The sequence below is a fragment of the Mastacembelus armatus genome, chromosome 3 (genome assembly GCF_900324485.2).
Source record: "Mastacembelus armatus chromosome 3, fMasArm1.2, whole genome shotgun sequence".
In the NCBI taxonomy this organism is placed as follows: Eukaryota; Metazoa; Chordata; class Actinopteri; order Synbranchiformes; family Mastacembelidae; genus Mastacembelus; species Mastacembelus armatus.
In genome coordinates this window covers 676256-691819 of record NC_046635.1, presented here as the reverse complement: position 1 = coordinate 691819, position 15564 = coordinate 676256, and the positions used below count along the sequence as shown (strand labels likewise).

Here is a 15564-nt window from a genome sequence, read left to right as displayed (position 1 = left end):
GAACAGAAACGGCTTCTTCTCGTCAGACCTGCTTCTTCCAAGCTCTTGTCATTTTGATCAAGTGTCTGTCAGCTGCAGTTTCAAACTGGCCCAGTAGCAGCATCATGGACAACCAGTGCCCTGATGAGGGTTCAGGGTTTGGTGTCTAGACTCGACTTCTGTCCAATCACAGTCTCCTCTTACCTTTTCCTGTGATGTGGGATGTTAATATTTGTTTTTTATTTTTAATCATTGATTTGTGAAATTTAGTTTGAAGTGTTTTTGTGTTTTGCACCTCAGGGCCACCGTACCTCCCTGACAGTGCAGTGTGGGTTGATGGGTAAGAACCTAAATGAAATGTTTTCTTGTTTGTTTTCATGCTTTCTGAAATGTTCTGGTCTTTCATAGCAAAGTGTTTTTTGTTTGGATGACCAGCACATCTTCATCCTCAGGGTCTTTGTGTAAGTCAAAGGGCATGTGACCCCGCCCCCTGCAGCCGTTCAGCCAATAGGAGCCCTCCCTGGATTATCCTGCCGCTATAAAACCAGGGGATGCTCTGGAGACCACAAGAGACCCCAGCTGAAATAAAAGACCCGGAAACCGACCTGTGAGCAGCAGAAACTGGTCCAACTAGTTCTCAGCGCAGGAGGAGCAGAAAGGCAGCGCAGCGATGGAGCGCTCCAAGCAGACGCAGTATAACGAGAAGAAAGACGCCGGGGACAGCAGCTCCGTGCTCAACGGACACTTTGACGGGATGGTGAAGCGGCCAGCCGGCGGCACCGGGCGCACCGCTGCCCCCCAAGCTCCGGGCGCGGAGTCCGGCTCGCACAGACCGAGCGCCTCGGTGATGGAGAGCTGGAAGGAGGAGCGCACCAGGAGCGTGGAGGACAACGAGATGAGCCTGCCGTCCCTGGCCGCAGCCTACACCACCATCCTGCGGGGACTCGGGGAGGACCCGCAGCGACAGGGGCTCCTCAAAACCCCCTGGAGGGCCGCCACCGCCATGCAGTTCTTCACCAAGGGCTACCAGGAGAAAATTATCGGTGAGTTTTTAAATCCACAAAGCCGCTCAGGCCCGACGGGGATTTGTCAACAGGTGGCAAGTCCGAGAGTCCAGGCTCCTTTTCATTGTTCGTTCTGGTTCACAGCTGTTTTTTAAAATTTGTTTTCTAGTCGGGATGAAATTAAGGCACTTCAGCTGATCCCAGGACAGTGGTGGGACTAACTTTACTCCAACCTGCAGAACTTTCAGCTGCTCCTTTTTATCAAAGCGTCATATTTTCTTATTTCGTGCTTGTCTCCACTGTCCGGGGTTGGTTTCATTAAGCTCCTCATACATGATCATTTCATGTTTAAACACATGAAGCATCTGACTCTTTGACCAGAAACAGATTGTTATTATTTATTTTTTATAATATTATTATTATTATATTGTTTCCTGATTAAAAGGAGAAAAGCCCCAAAGTTCCTCTCCAGGTTTGGAACAAGGCTCTGTTGTTCTATCTGTTATAGATATTTGAGGATTTTCATTTCAGGGGACTTTGTACTTTTTGTTCTTCTGCTCTTTTAGCAGCAGCTGCGTTCAGGTGCAAACAGCAAATAAGTACTGCTAACAACGAGTACAGGAAGTATTCAAAGTATAAATGTACTCATGCAGGCAGAATTGCTGTCAAAGTAAAGTCAGTAAAGTCAAGACCAGAGCAAAATTCACTGAGTATATTATATTTATTTGTATTTTATCATTTATTTATTTATATTTTGTTCCTTGTGAAAACATTTTGTTCAGTCTGAACATCAGCGTTGATGAAGCTGACCATCGTACCAATTAATGAGACGCTCAAACCAGAAACATCCCATCTGTCATGGCTGCGCTCTTACCTCATATACACAGGTTCTGGTTGCCTTGTGTGGAGCTGAAACCAGTAATTGATAGTGGATCAGCTTGATTTGATTATCAGTTTATCGTTGATGTCAATTTTCATGCAGATTATGTTGATTTCTCAGTTTTACATGATGGTGAAATGATTATTTTGGGCTGCTGGTTGGATAAAAAAGCTCATGTGAAGATTTTACTTTGAGCCTTAAGGTACATGAACATTTATCAGTGTTTTCTTTGATTTTATATTTAATGATCAGTCAAAGACTCAAAGATGAATTAGTGCAACCCCAGTTTTCTGCATCATTTTAAAGACTTTTCTGCAAAAAAATGCCTCATGTTTTTGCAAACTGATTTTGAAGTGTAGCTCGAAGCAGTTATAGAGCGTTTTATGGTGATCAGCTACCCCACAGTAAAATCAGCTCTGATTGGACAAACGGGTCTACTCGCTGTGCTAAAAACGCATTAAAGTGCAAGATGCTGTTTCTGTGTGCCATCATGTTTCCTTTCATTTGCTGAGGTCCGATCGTGCAGGTCTAAGATCAGGACGGACCTGGTCTCTACAGCTGCAGTTTGGTCTGTGCCGTTCCTAAAGCTCATGCTCGAGCCAACCAAACCACTCGGCCTCAGGCTCGGAAGGATTTGCTGTTGGTTGGGTGGTGCCTGGATACAGGTTGATACGGTGTCAGATCCATATGGGCGGCTTCCACACGCTATGGTGCATTGGAGTGGCTGAAATTGGGGATCTGCCCCCTCTTCTCTGTCTCAGCCTCTTCCCAACGCTCCATCTGGAGGTAGTTTGCCAGTTGTGGGGGTTGTTGTGTGTTAAAAAGCTGAAATGCTAAAAGAAAGAATTCAGGGGTGTGAGAGAAAATGTGCAGGCCCCCAGTGGGAAGATGTGATGGTGATTTATTATTTTAATCCTCCTCTGGTGTAAGTGCAGGTACAACAAGGTTACCTCTACCCCTGTGGGCTCCTCTTACCTCTGATCAGCAGCGATTGGCTCAGTTATTGATGGGTATGTCTGTTGTGTCCATCAGGCAGTGGTGGTGCTCTGCCTGGCTGCTGATTGGTTACTGCAGGAGCCTCCCCTGTGACCTGTAGAAAAGCAGAGAGCACAAAAAAAAAACCAACACAAAGTGCTGGATGTTCATGGAAAGTTATATAATTTGGTCAGTGTTTGATCAGTCTGCTCACGTGTTCGTGTGCAGGTCATGGGTTCAGCTTTCATCACATGAGCCTTAAATCCTCTTGTTGTCAAGCACATGAGCAACAAACCTGCAATGAGGAAAAGTTATGCACAGATTTAACAGGAATCCTGAACTTGTGATGTTACAGGAAATACTGTTCTGTGTAGTGCACAGGTCTTTGCTTCTAATTAAAGAATAGTTCTTACATTATCAATAGTACTTATCACTAGGTCTGTAAATGCTTTCCTTCATACATTGATCTATACAACATCCATCCATCATCTATACCCCTTTAGTCCTAACCAGGGTCCCAGGGACCTGCTGGAGCCTATCCCAGCTCTCTTTGGGTGAAAGGCAGGGGTCCACCCTGGACAGGTCCCCAGTCCATCACAGGGCCACATAGAGACAAACAACCTCACACACTCACACTCACTCCTATGGGCAATTTAGAGTCACCAATCAACCTGACATACATGTTTTTGGACTGTGGGAGGAAACCAGAGGACCTGGAGAAAACCCACACAAGCACAGGGAGAACATGCAGACTCCACACAGAAAGGCCCCTGATGGGTTTCAAACCAGGAACCTTCTTGATGTGAGGCAACAGAGCTAACCACTGAACCACCGTGCCGCCCCTACACGATATCAGCCAGGGATTTTCTTTGTAGTCATCAACCTGGTGTAGTTTATGTCTCTGAGCCATAGACCTACATGGCTGAGGTGACGTGTTTCAGACTCATGAAAAATGGGAGGTCTGTCTTTAAAAAAACAAAAAAAACAAAACACAAAGTGTGACCATCACTTTTTAGAGAAGAAAGTGGTGACGGCACATGTGCCTGCTCTCTGCTCTCCTCATGCTAATCCACAGCTTCTCATGCTGCTGTGTAGAAACTAGTGTAGTATAATGTCAGACCTGCTGTGCTTCTCTGCTGTGATGTCAAAATAAACAGCTGTTGGTTCTGTGCAAACTCAGAAGTTAACACATCTGTTCTTTGGGGTTTTGCGAGAGGGTTCTTTGGGGTTTTGCGAGAGGGTTCTTTGGGGTTTTGTAAGGGGGTTCTTTGGGGTTTTGTGAGAGGGTTCTTTGGGGTTTGTAAGAGGGTTCTGTAGTGTTTCGTAAGAGGGTTCTTTGGGGTTTTGTGAGAGGGTTCTTTGGGGTTTTGTAAGGGGGTTCTTTGGGGTTTTGCGAGAGGGTTCTTTGGGGTTTTGCGAGAGGGTCCTTTGGGGTTTTGCGAGAGGGTCCTTTGGGGTTTTGCGAGAGGGTCCTTTGGGGTTTTGCGAGAGGGTCCTTTGGGGTTTTGCGAGAGGGTCCTTTGGGGTTTTGCGAGAGGGTCCTTTGGGGTTTTGCGAGAGGGTCCTGTAGGGTTTTGCGAGAGGGTCCTTTGGGGTTTTGCGAGAGGGTCCTGTAGGGTTTTGCGAGAGGGCCCTGTAGGGTTTTGCGAGAGGGCCCTGTAGGGTTTTGCGAGAGGGTCCTGTAGGGTTTTGCGAGAGGGTCCTTTGGGGTTTTGCGAGAGGGTCCTTTGGGGTTTTGCGAGAGGGTCCTTTGGGGTTTTGCGAGAGGGTCCTTTGGGGTTTTGCGAGAGGGTCCTTTGGGGTTTTGCGAGAGGGTCCTGTAGGGTTTTGCGAGAGGGTTCTTTGGGGTTTTGCAGGAGGGTTCTTTGGGGTTTTGCGAGAGGGTCCTGTAGGGTTTTGCGAGAGGGTCCTTTGGGGTTTTGCGAGAGGGTCCTTTGGGGTTTTGCGAGAGGGTCCTGTAGGGTTTTGCGAGAGGGTCCTTTGGGGTTTTGCGAGAGGGTCCTGTAGGGTTTTGCGAGAGGGTTCTTTGGGGTTTTGCAAGAGGGTTCTTTAGGGTTCTGATTCTCCAGATCAACACAAATCACACATGCATCCCAACAGTGATGCTGAAGTACGTCAGTTCCCCTAAGAGCACTGAACTGACCACGCACCATCACGTAAGGTTTATTGGGCGGTGAGGGTGCAGAGATGGCAGGTTTGGTTTGTCGGTTCGGTTGTTCGATCTCTGTTTGAATGACTGACAGCTGGTTGTGGTTGCCTAGCAACAATCACAACCAGCCAGACCATCCATCCAAAAGCAGAGACCATCAGGGGAGACCTCAGCTTCAGTCAAGAGTTAAATGAACAGCAAGACAATTTCCTGAGACTCAGCAGATCTGAAAACATCAAGGCTAAATATTATGGGATGTGAGGCTGGGAAATACAGTGGTTGTTATAAAGATGCTTAAAAGTGGAGACTCCCACATACATGCGAAGGGTTTAGGTGTGTCACACAGACACACACCTGTGTCGTTCACTGCAGCTTCACAAGGTGACAACACATGGTCTCTTCATGTGTGTGTGTGGTTGTGTCACAGGAATTCATTCACTCTCTCTCTCACACACACACACACACACACACACACACACACACACACACACACACACACACACACACAGGAACTATTCAATATAGAGCGTATGATGAGTAACACTGTCAGTGCCCGATACTGGCCTTGTCTTTCTGTCACCCATGGGATCCAAGTCGACCCTCCTCAGCTGCTCTTTATTTAGTTAAGGTTGATTTAATGTTATTTCATGCGTGTGTGTGTGTGTGTGTGTGTTCACCTTTGACTGTACCTGTTGGTGTATAAAGCTGAGAAAGTAGCAGGGTCTCGGTGCATGTAGAGGCTCTTAAATGATGATTCTGATTTATTCCAGCAGCCTGGTTCTTATTTCCATAGTATTTATAACGTGATTAATAATAACATGAGCTGTCAGCCAGATGGGCAGGTTTTATCACAGAGAGATGAGACTTAAGTCAAAAATTCAACCACATTTTAATGTACAAACATGATACAGAGACATTTCAGATTCAGCCCAGTTTACACGTCTGGTGTAAATCAGAAACAGAAAAAGGCCGTCCAGTGTGGCCTGAGAAAAATCTTGTTTTAAAATTTTCTTCTTTGTAACCAAAGTGACTGAATGTTGTCTGTGCACACACGTGTACGTTGCTCTCTATAGTTACTCTCAGTGCTAATTTTCCTATGTACACACACATTTAGGTTAAACAAAACGTGAACTCAATAAAGTTTAGTCAAACAAACCTCCAGGTCGATCCAACATATTTGAAGGAGAAGCATATTTTCAGTGCATGAATAATGTGGTTTGGATAATGGTGCTGTGGTTGTTTCCACATCATTACCTCGGAGCGGACAGTGGTGTCAGCAGCAAAGTCTTGTCTTCACCTCAACAAAACCTTTAAAACAGGATTAGCAGTTTATTACTGTGTCAGGCTGAAGACAAACAGCATCCAGAATCTGTTTTCCCCTATTTTCCCCAAACTGCTGGTGAAACTGTGGTGAGGATCCATCAAATATACTTCAGATAGGGGCAGTTTTTACTACGTCTTAGTGCAGAACGAGAACTTTTCTGATTTTGGTGTCCCCAGTAGCAAGACCAACATGGCATTGTTGCTCAAATCATGTTATAAAACAATCACGTGCATATGTCCATCTTCTCCCAGAGAGACCGCCTGCTGCCCCGTTTCCACTCACACAATAAGTAGCAGGGTCTGAAGCAACAGGTCCGTCTGTTCCCTGTTGCTTCGTGACCTTGTTCCCTCTCGCTCCAACAGATAGCCAGTCAGGAAATTAAAAAGTGCAGTGGTGAGAGCAAGAGGCGTCTGCATCATCACGAACAGATAAAACGGCTTATTGAACCCCCAGCAACAGAAAATGCAATAAAGCAGCAACAGGAAGAAGAGTATGGAAACAGAGCTATAATTAGAAGGCAGTGTTTGTCAGAGAGAAACGCCAAAGTCGACGATAAAAAGAGTTGAGGTGAACTGGGCGTCCTCCGACACGGATGTGGGTGGAGCCCAGGGCATCAGTCTGTCTGGGACTTAATACTGAGAATATACAGCAATGCAAAACTGGGAATAAACAGTTTGTAAAAACTTCTAGAGGAACTAAACATCTTCATGTTTTAATATTTAAAAATGGGTTTGATTAGAAATACATAGTAAAATTAAACAACTTGTGTATAAACTTGAGAAAAGTAAAGAATCAAATGAATAAACTAAAGGTTTGATGAATGACACAAAGATTGTTTTGAGGGGAAAGTTGTGTATGAAAGTCTGTAAATTTAATATAATCTTTAAACAAAATGAAGTTTTTTGGTTTTATTGTTTTTTTTAAATCTGTTTTTCTCTGCAGACATACTGAACGACGCCATCTTTGATGAAGACCATGATGAGATGGTGATCGTCAAAGACATCGACATGTTTTCTATGTGTGAACATCACCTGGTGCCCATCTTCGGCAGGGTGAGACACACACACACACACACACACACACACAGTGACAGCTACATAAACACACATCATCACTATACATCCTATAGTACGTTACTATGCACATTGAAGGTGTCCTGTCCTGGTGGCACAGGGTGGTCAACACTAAGACCCAAGTTCATTTGCTGGATGGAGAATTTAGTTGCACTGCTGCAGCTCAGTCATAGTTAATTAATAATTAATTAGCAAAAATAATCACCGTCTGCCAAATGTCCATTTTATATCAGGATATCTCTGGGTTTTGATCTTTGAGTCGGACGAAACAAGATGTTTATTATGTTTATTATTATTTATTGAAGAAATGATGAACAGGTGACCTGATGAGGCCAGTAATCATTAGCTCTGCCTTAAACTTCACTGTAAATGTCTGGTTAGATGGTCCTTACACCTCTTAGCACCACTAACTCCCTGTGTGCGTGTGCGTGTGCGTGCGTGTGTGTGCGTGTGTGTGCGTGTGTGTGTGCAGCACTGATTTCATGGTGTTGGGTATTTGCTTCACTTCACTTCTTTAATCAAACGATGTAACATATTAATGAAGCAGATTTTATGACCTGTACAAGTTTCCACTGGAAAGCTAATGAATCAATTCGTTCAGTGTTTATTCTGCGTCTCTTTAGCCTCATCGTTATTCTTCACTAAGGCCCGACTGGCCTCTTTCTGCTGTTTTCTTTGCTGCTTGTCTTATCCCTTCATCTTCGCCTGCAGGTGCATGTCATTTAAGACAATAGGGGCTGGCAGCTGATCCTTTTCCACCGGTGTAAATGGGCCTTGATGACAGCAGCGACTCACACAAACACTCCCCACACCTCCTGTGTGTGTGCGGTGGCCATCAGGTGGCCGTTTATGTCCCTAAACCTCCTCCCTCCCCTTGTCGTCGTCAGCAGCGTCGCCTCTTATCCAGCCTCTCTCTCGTGTGTGTGTCTGTGTCGGTGACTCACCGCACTAACACGCAGTCCTCCTCCTCTTCTATTGTTGGTCGGACACTGCAGGTAACCGCTGGCTGTTTCGTCGACTGTTTCGGTGGCTGTTTATTGCAGGCTGTCATTTGCTTTGCAATCAGCAGCTCCACTTAGAGAAGCTTTGTAGAAAAATACATTTGCCAAGACAGAAAGGCAGGTTTATTTGACAGAGTGGGAGAAAGGCGGCACTGGGGCGTCCTCGTGATGCCTAGTTTCCCATAAACCTTTGTTTTGTTCCATCTGTGAATTTCCTGCCCTGAGTCATAGTTTGTCTTCCTCCTCTTCATCTAACGCCAGACCGACTCTATGATGTTGATCAGGGCTTCGTGTAGGTCAGACCACCTGTTGCAGGACTCTTTGTTTTCCCTGACGGTCTGACAGACAATGAAGAAGAATCTGAACATCTAAAGGGCATAAAACTTTTGGTCACTTTCCTGAAGGAGGATTGTTACAGTATTGGCTGCATTAGTTTAAAACCGACGTCTGTACATGTGTCGAAATCGTCACATATTTAATGCTCGTTGTATCAATTTATACCTTTGCATAGTTTCCCTTCCAAAAGATGTTAAACATAACACAAACACAGCGCAAGCTTTCACCCAATTTTATATTTCTCACCACTTGGTGACTTTAAATCAGGTGTTCATGCCTCTGAGGGCACCTTTCATCTTTCCTCTGACGGATCTCTAGAGCTGGAAGGACCAGATGATTCACCGATTTAGTTTATTTGCAAAGTCCAGCAATAAATGTGATTTTTTTTTTTACTTTTTAAAGGGAAAAGAAGAGGAAGGAGGAAGGAGCTGATATTTTACTTCAGTGCTGAAACTTTCTAATATATTTTTGGTGAATCAGTCGATGTAGACTCAGATCATACAGAGTAAAGACGCAGCTTCGCCCAGTGATCTAGACGTCGTTTGTGCTCTGGTTCAGTTTCCACCAGCCCCTGGGAAAAACATCTAGCTCCTCATCTACCAGATATACTGAACGTTTCAAATGTTGCTCGCTAAGTATTTGTCTGTTTGCTTTTAGGTGCTGGGCTCAGAGTCTACTAGAGCTTGTTTGCTGAACAGCAGCCAGGAAGCAGGTTTCTGAGCCGTTCGGTACCTTCAAACTAAAAGCTATGGAATAAAATCAGTTTAAAATAAAAGCCCTGCAGTGTTATTATATTATGTGTAGGTTGCTGTAACTGCTCTTCTTATTTAGTAGTTTAATTTTTTTTATCGTGGCTCATGTGCCAGTAAATGTGAATAACGTGAGCAGATAAGCGAAGAAACATCCGTCACAGTCGGTCTGTTTGATGTCGATATATCAGGCTGCTGCAGCACGAAGGCAGGAAGAGAAAGAATCGGGAGAAAAAGATCTTTGCACGCTTGTTGCTGCTGCCCTTTCTCTCGTCTCAACAACAAATTGCATTTGACATTTGAGTGAAGCGCCTCTGTGTGTGTGTGTGTGTGTGTGTGTGTGTGTGTGTGTGTGTGTGTGTGTGTGTGTGTGTGTGTGTGTGTGTGTGTGTGTGTGTGTGTGTGTGTGTGTGTGTGTGTGTGTGTGTGTGTGTGTGAGTGTGTGTGAGAGAGTGAATTAAAGCCTCCAGCCATCCACAGCAGTGATTCTCCAGCTGATGACTCTGTCTCTTCCTCCTCTCGTCTGCTGCTCATCCACCTGTTCTCGTCTTCGCCTTCTGTTACTGGTGTTTTTGGGCATGTTCAGACGGAGAATATGTTTTAAACACTATTATTATGTTTCCAATCAGACAGAATATGAGAGATGCAGCAGATTAAACATTTCATCCAGAGGATTAGAGGAGTGGAGCAGTGGTTCCTCTTGGTTGTCCCAACATCACTGGTTTTAGAAAAACCTAGTGTTATAGCTGTGGCTACATGACTGACAGACTGGGACTACCAAAGTCCAGACCTCAGGCCCGGCTCTGGCACTGTGCACGTTCACAGCCTCAGTGAAAGTGCACAGCCTGTCTCGGCTCAAGCAGCAGCATGGCATTTGGATGAGAAATTCTAATAATGATGAAATTACAGCACTGGTCTCCTGCGTCGTCTGCCAGTGGAGACAGAGTTAACCAGTATAAAATATCTGATCCTGATGTTTTGTCTTTGAGCAGGTTCACATCGGTTACCTCCCCAACAAGAGAGTTCTGGGTCTCAGCAAACTGGCTCGGTAAGTGAATTTACTCGTGTGTGTGTGTGTGTGTGTGTGTGTGTGTATTTAAGCTGATTATTAAAAGGTGTGTTTGTATCTGTACTAGTGTAGAATCTGATCCCACTGACCCCAATACCTTTAGGCTTACCACACTCGTAATACCCCTCACTAACCCAGCACTGGACACTGACTCACTGTGATGAGAACAGCTCAGTTTGAACTTTTTGAAGACAAAGTCAAAGTTGTTGGAGTTTCTGCTGCACTAACCTGTAAAACTGGGTTTCTGTCCTGCTCAGTCTTCAGTTGAGAGCAAACAAACAAGTCCAGGGGACTGTCAGGGTCTTTAAAGGGTTAAAAAGTTTTATATAACCTGAATCATTTTCTCATCAAACAAACTAAAACTATCTAACCTTGTATTATTACGTTACATGTCCAGATAAACTGATTAGTCAACTGGCTGAAAATTAAAAGGCAGCTAATTTAATCATGTGACTCTGTGTAATTATGACATTCCCCATTACTTAATGTCTACAAACCAAAACTCAGTTAATTAAAATAATCAGCACATTAAAAACTCCTTTACCTAATTTCAACTGTAACATTTGTTATGCACAGCATTTCTTCAGCTCTTCATGCTGCCTGTTTGGTTTTGTGACATTTTCTTGGAGGTGGACGGGGTCAAATGTGTCCAAAGTGGTTTTGCTCACAGAGAAGAGCAGCAGGTCGAAGGTCGTTTCTGCAGATTTGTTCGTTTTCCTTCTGTTCGCCCGTCAGACCAGGCAACAGCCAGAGACCTCAGTTAAGACGCAACATGATCCCGAAGAAAACACTCAAAACAAAATGACCAGGGACATTTTCTGTATTTATTTCTCTTAAAAGGTTTAATGTTTAGAGTGATCTGAAATGAAATATAGTTTATGTAAATATATTGTCATTAGTGTGTAATCAATGGAAAATACCATTGTTACATTTTCTTAATCTTAGAATGAGCCTTTTTAATCTATAATAGGGAGCGGGTCTCCTTTCACTGAGGCAGCCATGTTGTGCCACCATGTTTCTACAGTAGCCCAGAACAGACAAACCAAACTCTGGCTCTAGACAGGGGGTCATGTTTTGTTTTAAAGGCGAGGGCCACCGTACCCTTGGGTTGGGGTGTGAGGGGAGCTCAGGAGGCTGCATTCTGCAATCTCACCACCAGATGCCACTAAATCTTTCACATTTTACACATTGCTCCTTTAAGTCTCAATGTCCAATAAGAGAAGACATGATCCCTAATGTTCCATTTTCATAGGTTCAGTTATTGCACGTGGCACAGTAGGAAACTTTCCTGTCTTTACCTGAGCTTTGTTGACTATAAGATAAATATGAATCTTCCATATGTGAACTACAGTATTTCAAATTGGAGCTCAAATATGGGTTAATTAATGAGTTGATTAGTAATTATCTTCAGATTAATTAGCAATTGATGACTGGTTCATCATTTAGGCCATTCTTTACGTTTTTAATTGTACTTGCGTTGGACTTTTTTATTTTATTTTAAGGCTCTTTATGAGAATGACTGACTTATGTTTTCGCTTCTCTCACCTTCAGGATTGTTGAAATCTACAGCCGCCGACTACAAGGTACCAAGCGAAGGCCTGACATTACACAGACACAGCTTCTTGTTCTGAGCCACATTTTCTGTTCAGAGTCCAGTGTCGTTTTCCTCAGACGTTTGTTTTCTCAAACCCGGTTCATGCTTGTCCACAGTTCAGGAGAGGTTGACCAAACAAATTGCTGTGGCGATCACCGAGGCTCTGCAGCCCACTGGGGTCGGCGTTGTCATCGAGGCGACGTACGTATGTCCAGCAGGAAACTGACCGAAACACTGTTTTTATCTATCTCTTCATTTAGTTGTTGTCCTCCCTCCCTCCACCTCATGTCTCTGACTTTGGTTTGATTGTTGTCCATGACTTTCATTTCCTCCTCTCGGCTCCTTCACCTCCTTTTCCTTGACTTTCGTGTAATCCTTCATTTTACTTTTATTTTACTTCATTTTCCCTTTTCCCTCACTTTGTTGTTTGCTGTCTGTTTAATCTCCTTCTCTTCCTGTCTGCAGTCACATGTGTATGGTGATGCGAGGCGTCCAGAAGATGAACAGCAAAACTGTCACCAGCACCATGTTGGGAGTTTTCAGGGAAGATCCGAAAACCCGCGATGAGTTTCTGACGCTGATCAGGAGCTGAGGAGGATGAAGCTGCTCCTCCTCCTCTTCCTCCTCCTGTTGCCTGGGATTACCTCCATCCGCACGGACCAGCTGTTGTGCTAAATGTGCGTGTGCATGTGCGTGCGTGTGAATGTGTGTTTCCGTCTCACCAAAGGCAGTGTGTTTCCCGTGCTTTCTGTCATTTTAATCGTCTGATAAAGTGAAGTGTTACCTCGCCGGTTTCTGCCAGGGCAGGGTTTGTTAGAGGCCGACTGACGTTTTGTTTGCATTTCGACGACGGGACAGACTTTGGCCCTTTCATCCATGTGTGTTGTGTTTGCTCATTAATCAGTGGAAAAGTCGCCGACCTCTAAATACAGTTTACAGAAAGAATCCACCCTGAAAAAATAATCGCTGGTCAAGGATGCTGGAGGTCAGCAGGGTTCGGGATGCTGAGCGAAGGTCAAACTATCGGTGATGTTGAGCTCAACACAGATGTGCTCAGTACAGATGTTTACTTCATGAGGTTACAGAAAACTGAAACAAGCTCCACTAAGCAAAATAAAAATAATACAAGCATTGAGACTATTTCTAAATCATAGTCTCCAACACAAATGCTCTATTCAGGATTTGGTCATTTCCGCCTGTATCAGACACTTTAACCATTTTTAGCTTCTTGATGCTGATTCAGTGCTTCACCTTTTCTGTCATTACTCTGTAGTGTTACGCAAAAGTCTGGGAGCCCCTGGACAAATTACATGTTTTGCTGATTGGAGTGAAAAGAAGTGAATCCAATCCCTGCAGCAAACAAAGTACTGACCCAAACTTTCCCCTGTGAAAATCCAGCCCTAAAATGTTACCGTATTTTCCGGACTCCAAGTCTAAGAATATTAGCTGCTTTTAGCAAAAACAGCCTTGTTGAACAGAAAAAAACACGTATAAGTCGTGTTACTAATTACACTGATTCCAGTCTAAATCAGCTTGCGAAGAACGTAGACCAGGCATGAGATTCAACAGCTCTGCCAGCATCAGGGAGAAGGTGAAGCAGCGTCTCCTCCTCCTCTCTCAGGTTGTCTGAATGTCAACACTCAGTCCAAACTGGGTTTCAGCTGCAGACTTTATTAGCTGCACTTTGCAGTCTGCAGTATACACACTGGTGTCACACTAGGAGTTAGAGTTTAGAGTGAACATAAATGTTTTTCTTCAGTTGAGTCAGGACAGTCGTCTAACACTGGTGACTGCTCCACAAAATGACTGTACATATTCACATATTTTGATTTGAGAGTAATTTAAATTAAATTTAAGCATTTTAGGGTTTAAACAAACTCCCATGTCTGAGAGATGGAAGTCCAGGGGATATTTAAGACAATGAGATCTACTCACAATCAGCCAGTGTCTGAGGCTAATCTGTCCCATCGCATCAGGGTTTTGGAAAAATACAAGGCTGGACCTTTAAAGCCTGTGGCACCTAATAAGAGTCCAGTGAAATTAGAGATGATGGTTTAATGATGATGATCGATAAGAATTATTCAGACTAACTCCACAGATAAGGCCGCCTTCATGGCTACTGCTCGATGACCTAACACATTAGTGCAAAACGTAGAATAAATCTGATAAGAAAATATGTCTAATGAAACAGTCATTTAACCGATTCACTGATAGAGAGTCAATGATTTGCACAGATTGTGTTAATCGATTAATGAAGCACTGAAGTGAAACCAGAACGTCTAGGTTCTGTTTCATAAATAAGAAAACATCCCTAAAAAATCTCAGACTTTTGTAAGTACACTTGGAACAGAAGCTGTCAGCAGCACGTCCTGTGGCTTCTTACATGTGTTGACTGAAACACCTTGTCTTTCAATACTCGTGTTTTTTGCAGGCTGCTAAACCAACGTCATGTCCAATAAGCCGAGACAGCGAGTCGGTCAGGGGATCAGTTAATTAAAAACAGATTCTCATCCAGATTTTAGACCGTTTGTCTAAGAAAACGTCACTTCACGCTCTGGGAAAATGTGACGAGCCACTTATTTCTGACATTTTACAGACGAAACAACAAATTGCTTCACTGAAAAAGACGATTGATCGATAATGAAAGTAACCGTTAGTTGCTGCTCCAACTTTATAGATCAATTTCCTTTGTTTAAAATCGTTTCACGTGTCTCATCGTGTTTTTTTTTCAACGCATGGCACTTTTAATGAAACCTCACAAACCTCAGTTCACAAACTGTAGCAACACGTCCTTTCAGTTAGCTCAGATGTCACTACAACCGATACGGAGTTTATATTCTAATTCTAGAAAAGCTACTATTCAAACATCAAATCGCATGGAAGGTTTTTATGCAAACTCATTGTGAAGTATATGAGCTAAAGGGTCTGCATCTGGAAATAACACTATTCTTATTTTTACATTTGATTTTTCAAGCTCTTGGTTTTTATTTTTAGTCCAGTGGAAGGATCTGCCTGTTTGTGCCAACCTGCCTCTGCATTCAAACCAAAACAAGTGACGTTATGAGGCAGCTGAAAGGCCACTGTGCTACAGGTTCACCACTGTCCGAAAACAAACTCAGTACTTTCATTTCCATGAGAGGTGTGTGTGTGTGTGTGTGTGTGTGTGTGTGTGTGTGTGTGTGTGTGTGTGTGTGTGTGTGTGTGTGTGTGTGTGTGTTGGAGGGAAGATGAGTGCTAACAGCAGCTCTGATGTTGTTTTTGTGGCCTTGTTGAGAAGGACGGCCTGTTCTCTGGCCTCTTCACCATCATTGTCACTTTATGTACTGTGTTCATTTCAAAGACTTTTTAATCAAAGAAAATAAATCCATGTGACAGCGGCAGCTGCTTGTTTTTTTTTCACGGCTCACACAACTGACGTACGTTCACCTTAT

At 43.8% G+C, this 15564-nt stretch overlaps 2 protein-coding genes across 3 annotated transcripts in view; one reads left to right on the top strand and one right to left on the bottom strand.

Moving 5' to 3' along the window:
* Window positions 1-466: 466 nt before the first annotated feature.
* On the top strand, window positions 467-12725 carry gch1 (GTP cyclohydrolase 1). Its single transcript, XM_033325721.1, has 6 exons — window positions 467-1022; window positions 7254-7363; window positions 10463-10518; window positions 12091-12122; window positions 12250-12334; window positions 12599-12725. Exons 1-6 carry the CDS (start codon window positions 650-652, stop codon window positions 12723-12725), a joined length of 783 nt encoding a protein of 260 aa, XP_033181612.1. The 5' UTR covers window positions 467-649.
* The window catches only part of samd4a (sterile alpha motif domain containing 4A), a 64886-nt gene continuing 51531 nt past the window's right edge, over window positions 2210-15564 (bottom strand). For both annotated transcript variants that reach the window (XM_026319765.2, XM_026319768.2), the window contains 3 exons: window positions 3053-3133; window positions 2839-2953; window positions 2210-2696 (listed from right to left, as the gene is read on the bottom strand). In XM_026319765.2, the coding sequence (XP_026175550.1) occupies window positions 2892-2953; window positions 3053-3133 (143 nt within the window). In that variant the 3' untranslated portion in view covers window positions 2210-2696; window positions 2839-2891. The remainder of the gene's footprint in view (window positions 2697-2838; window positions 2954-3052; window positions 3134-15564) is intronic.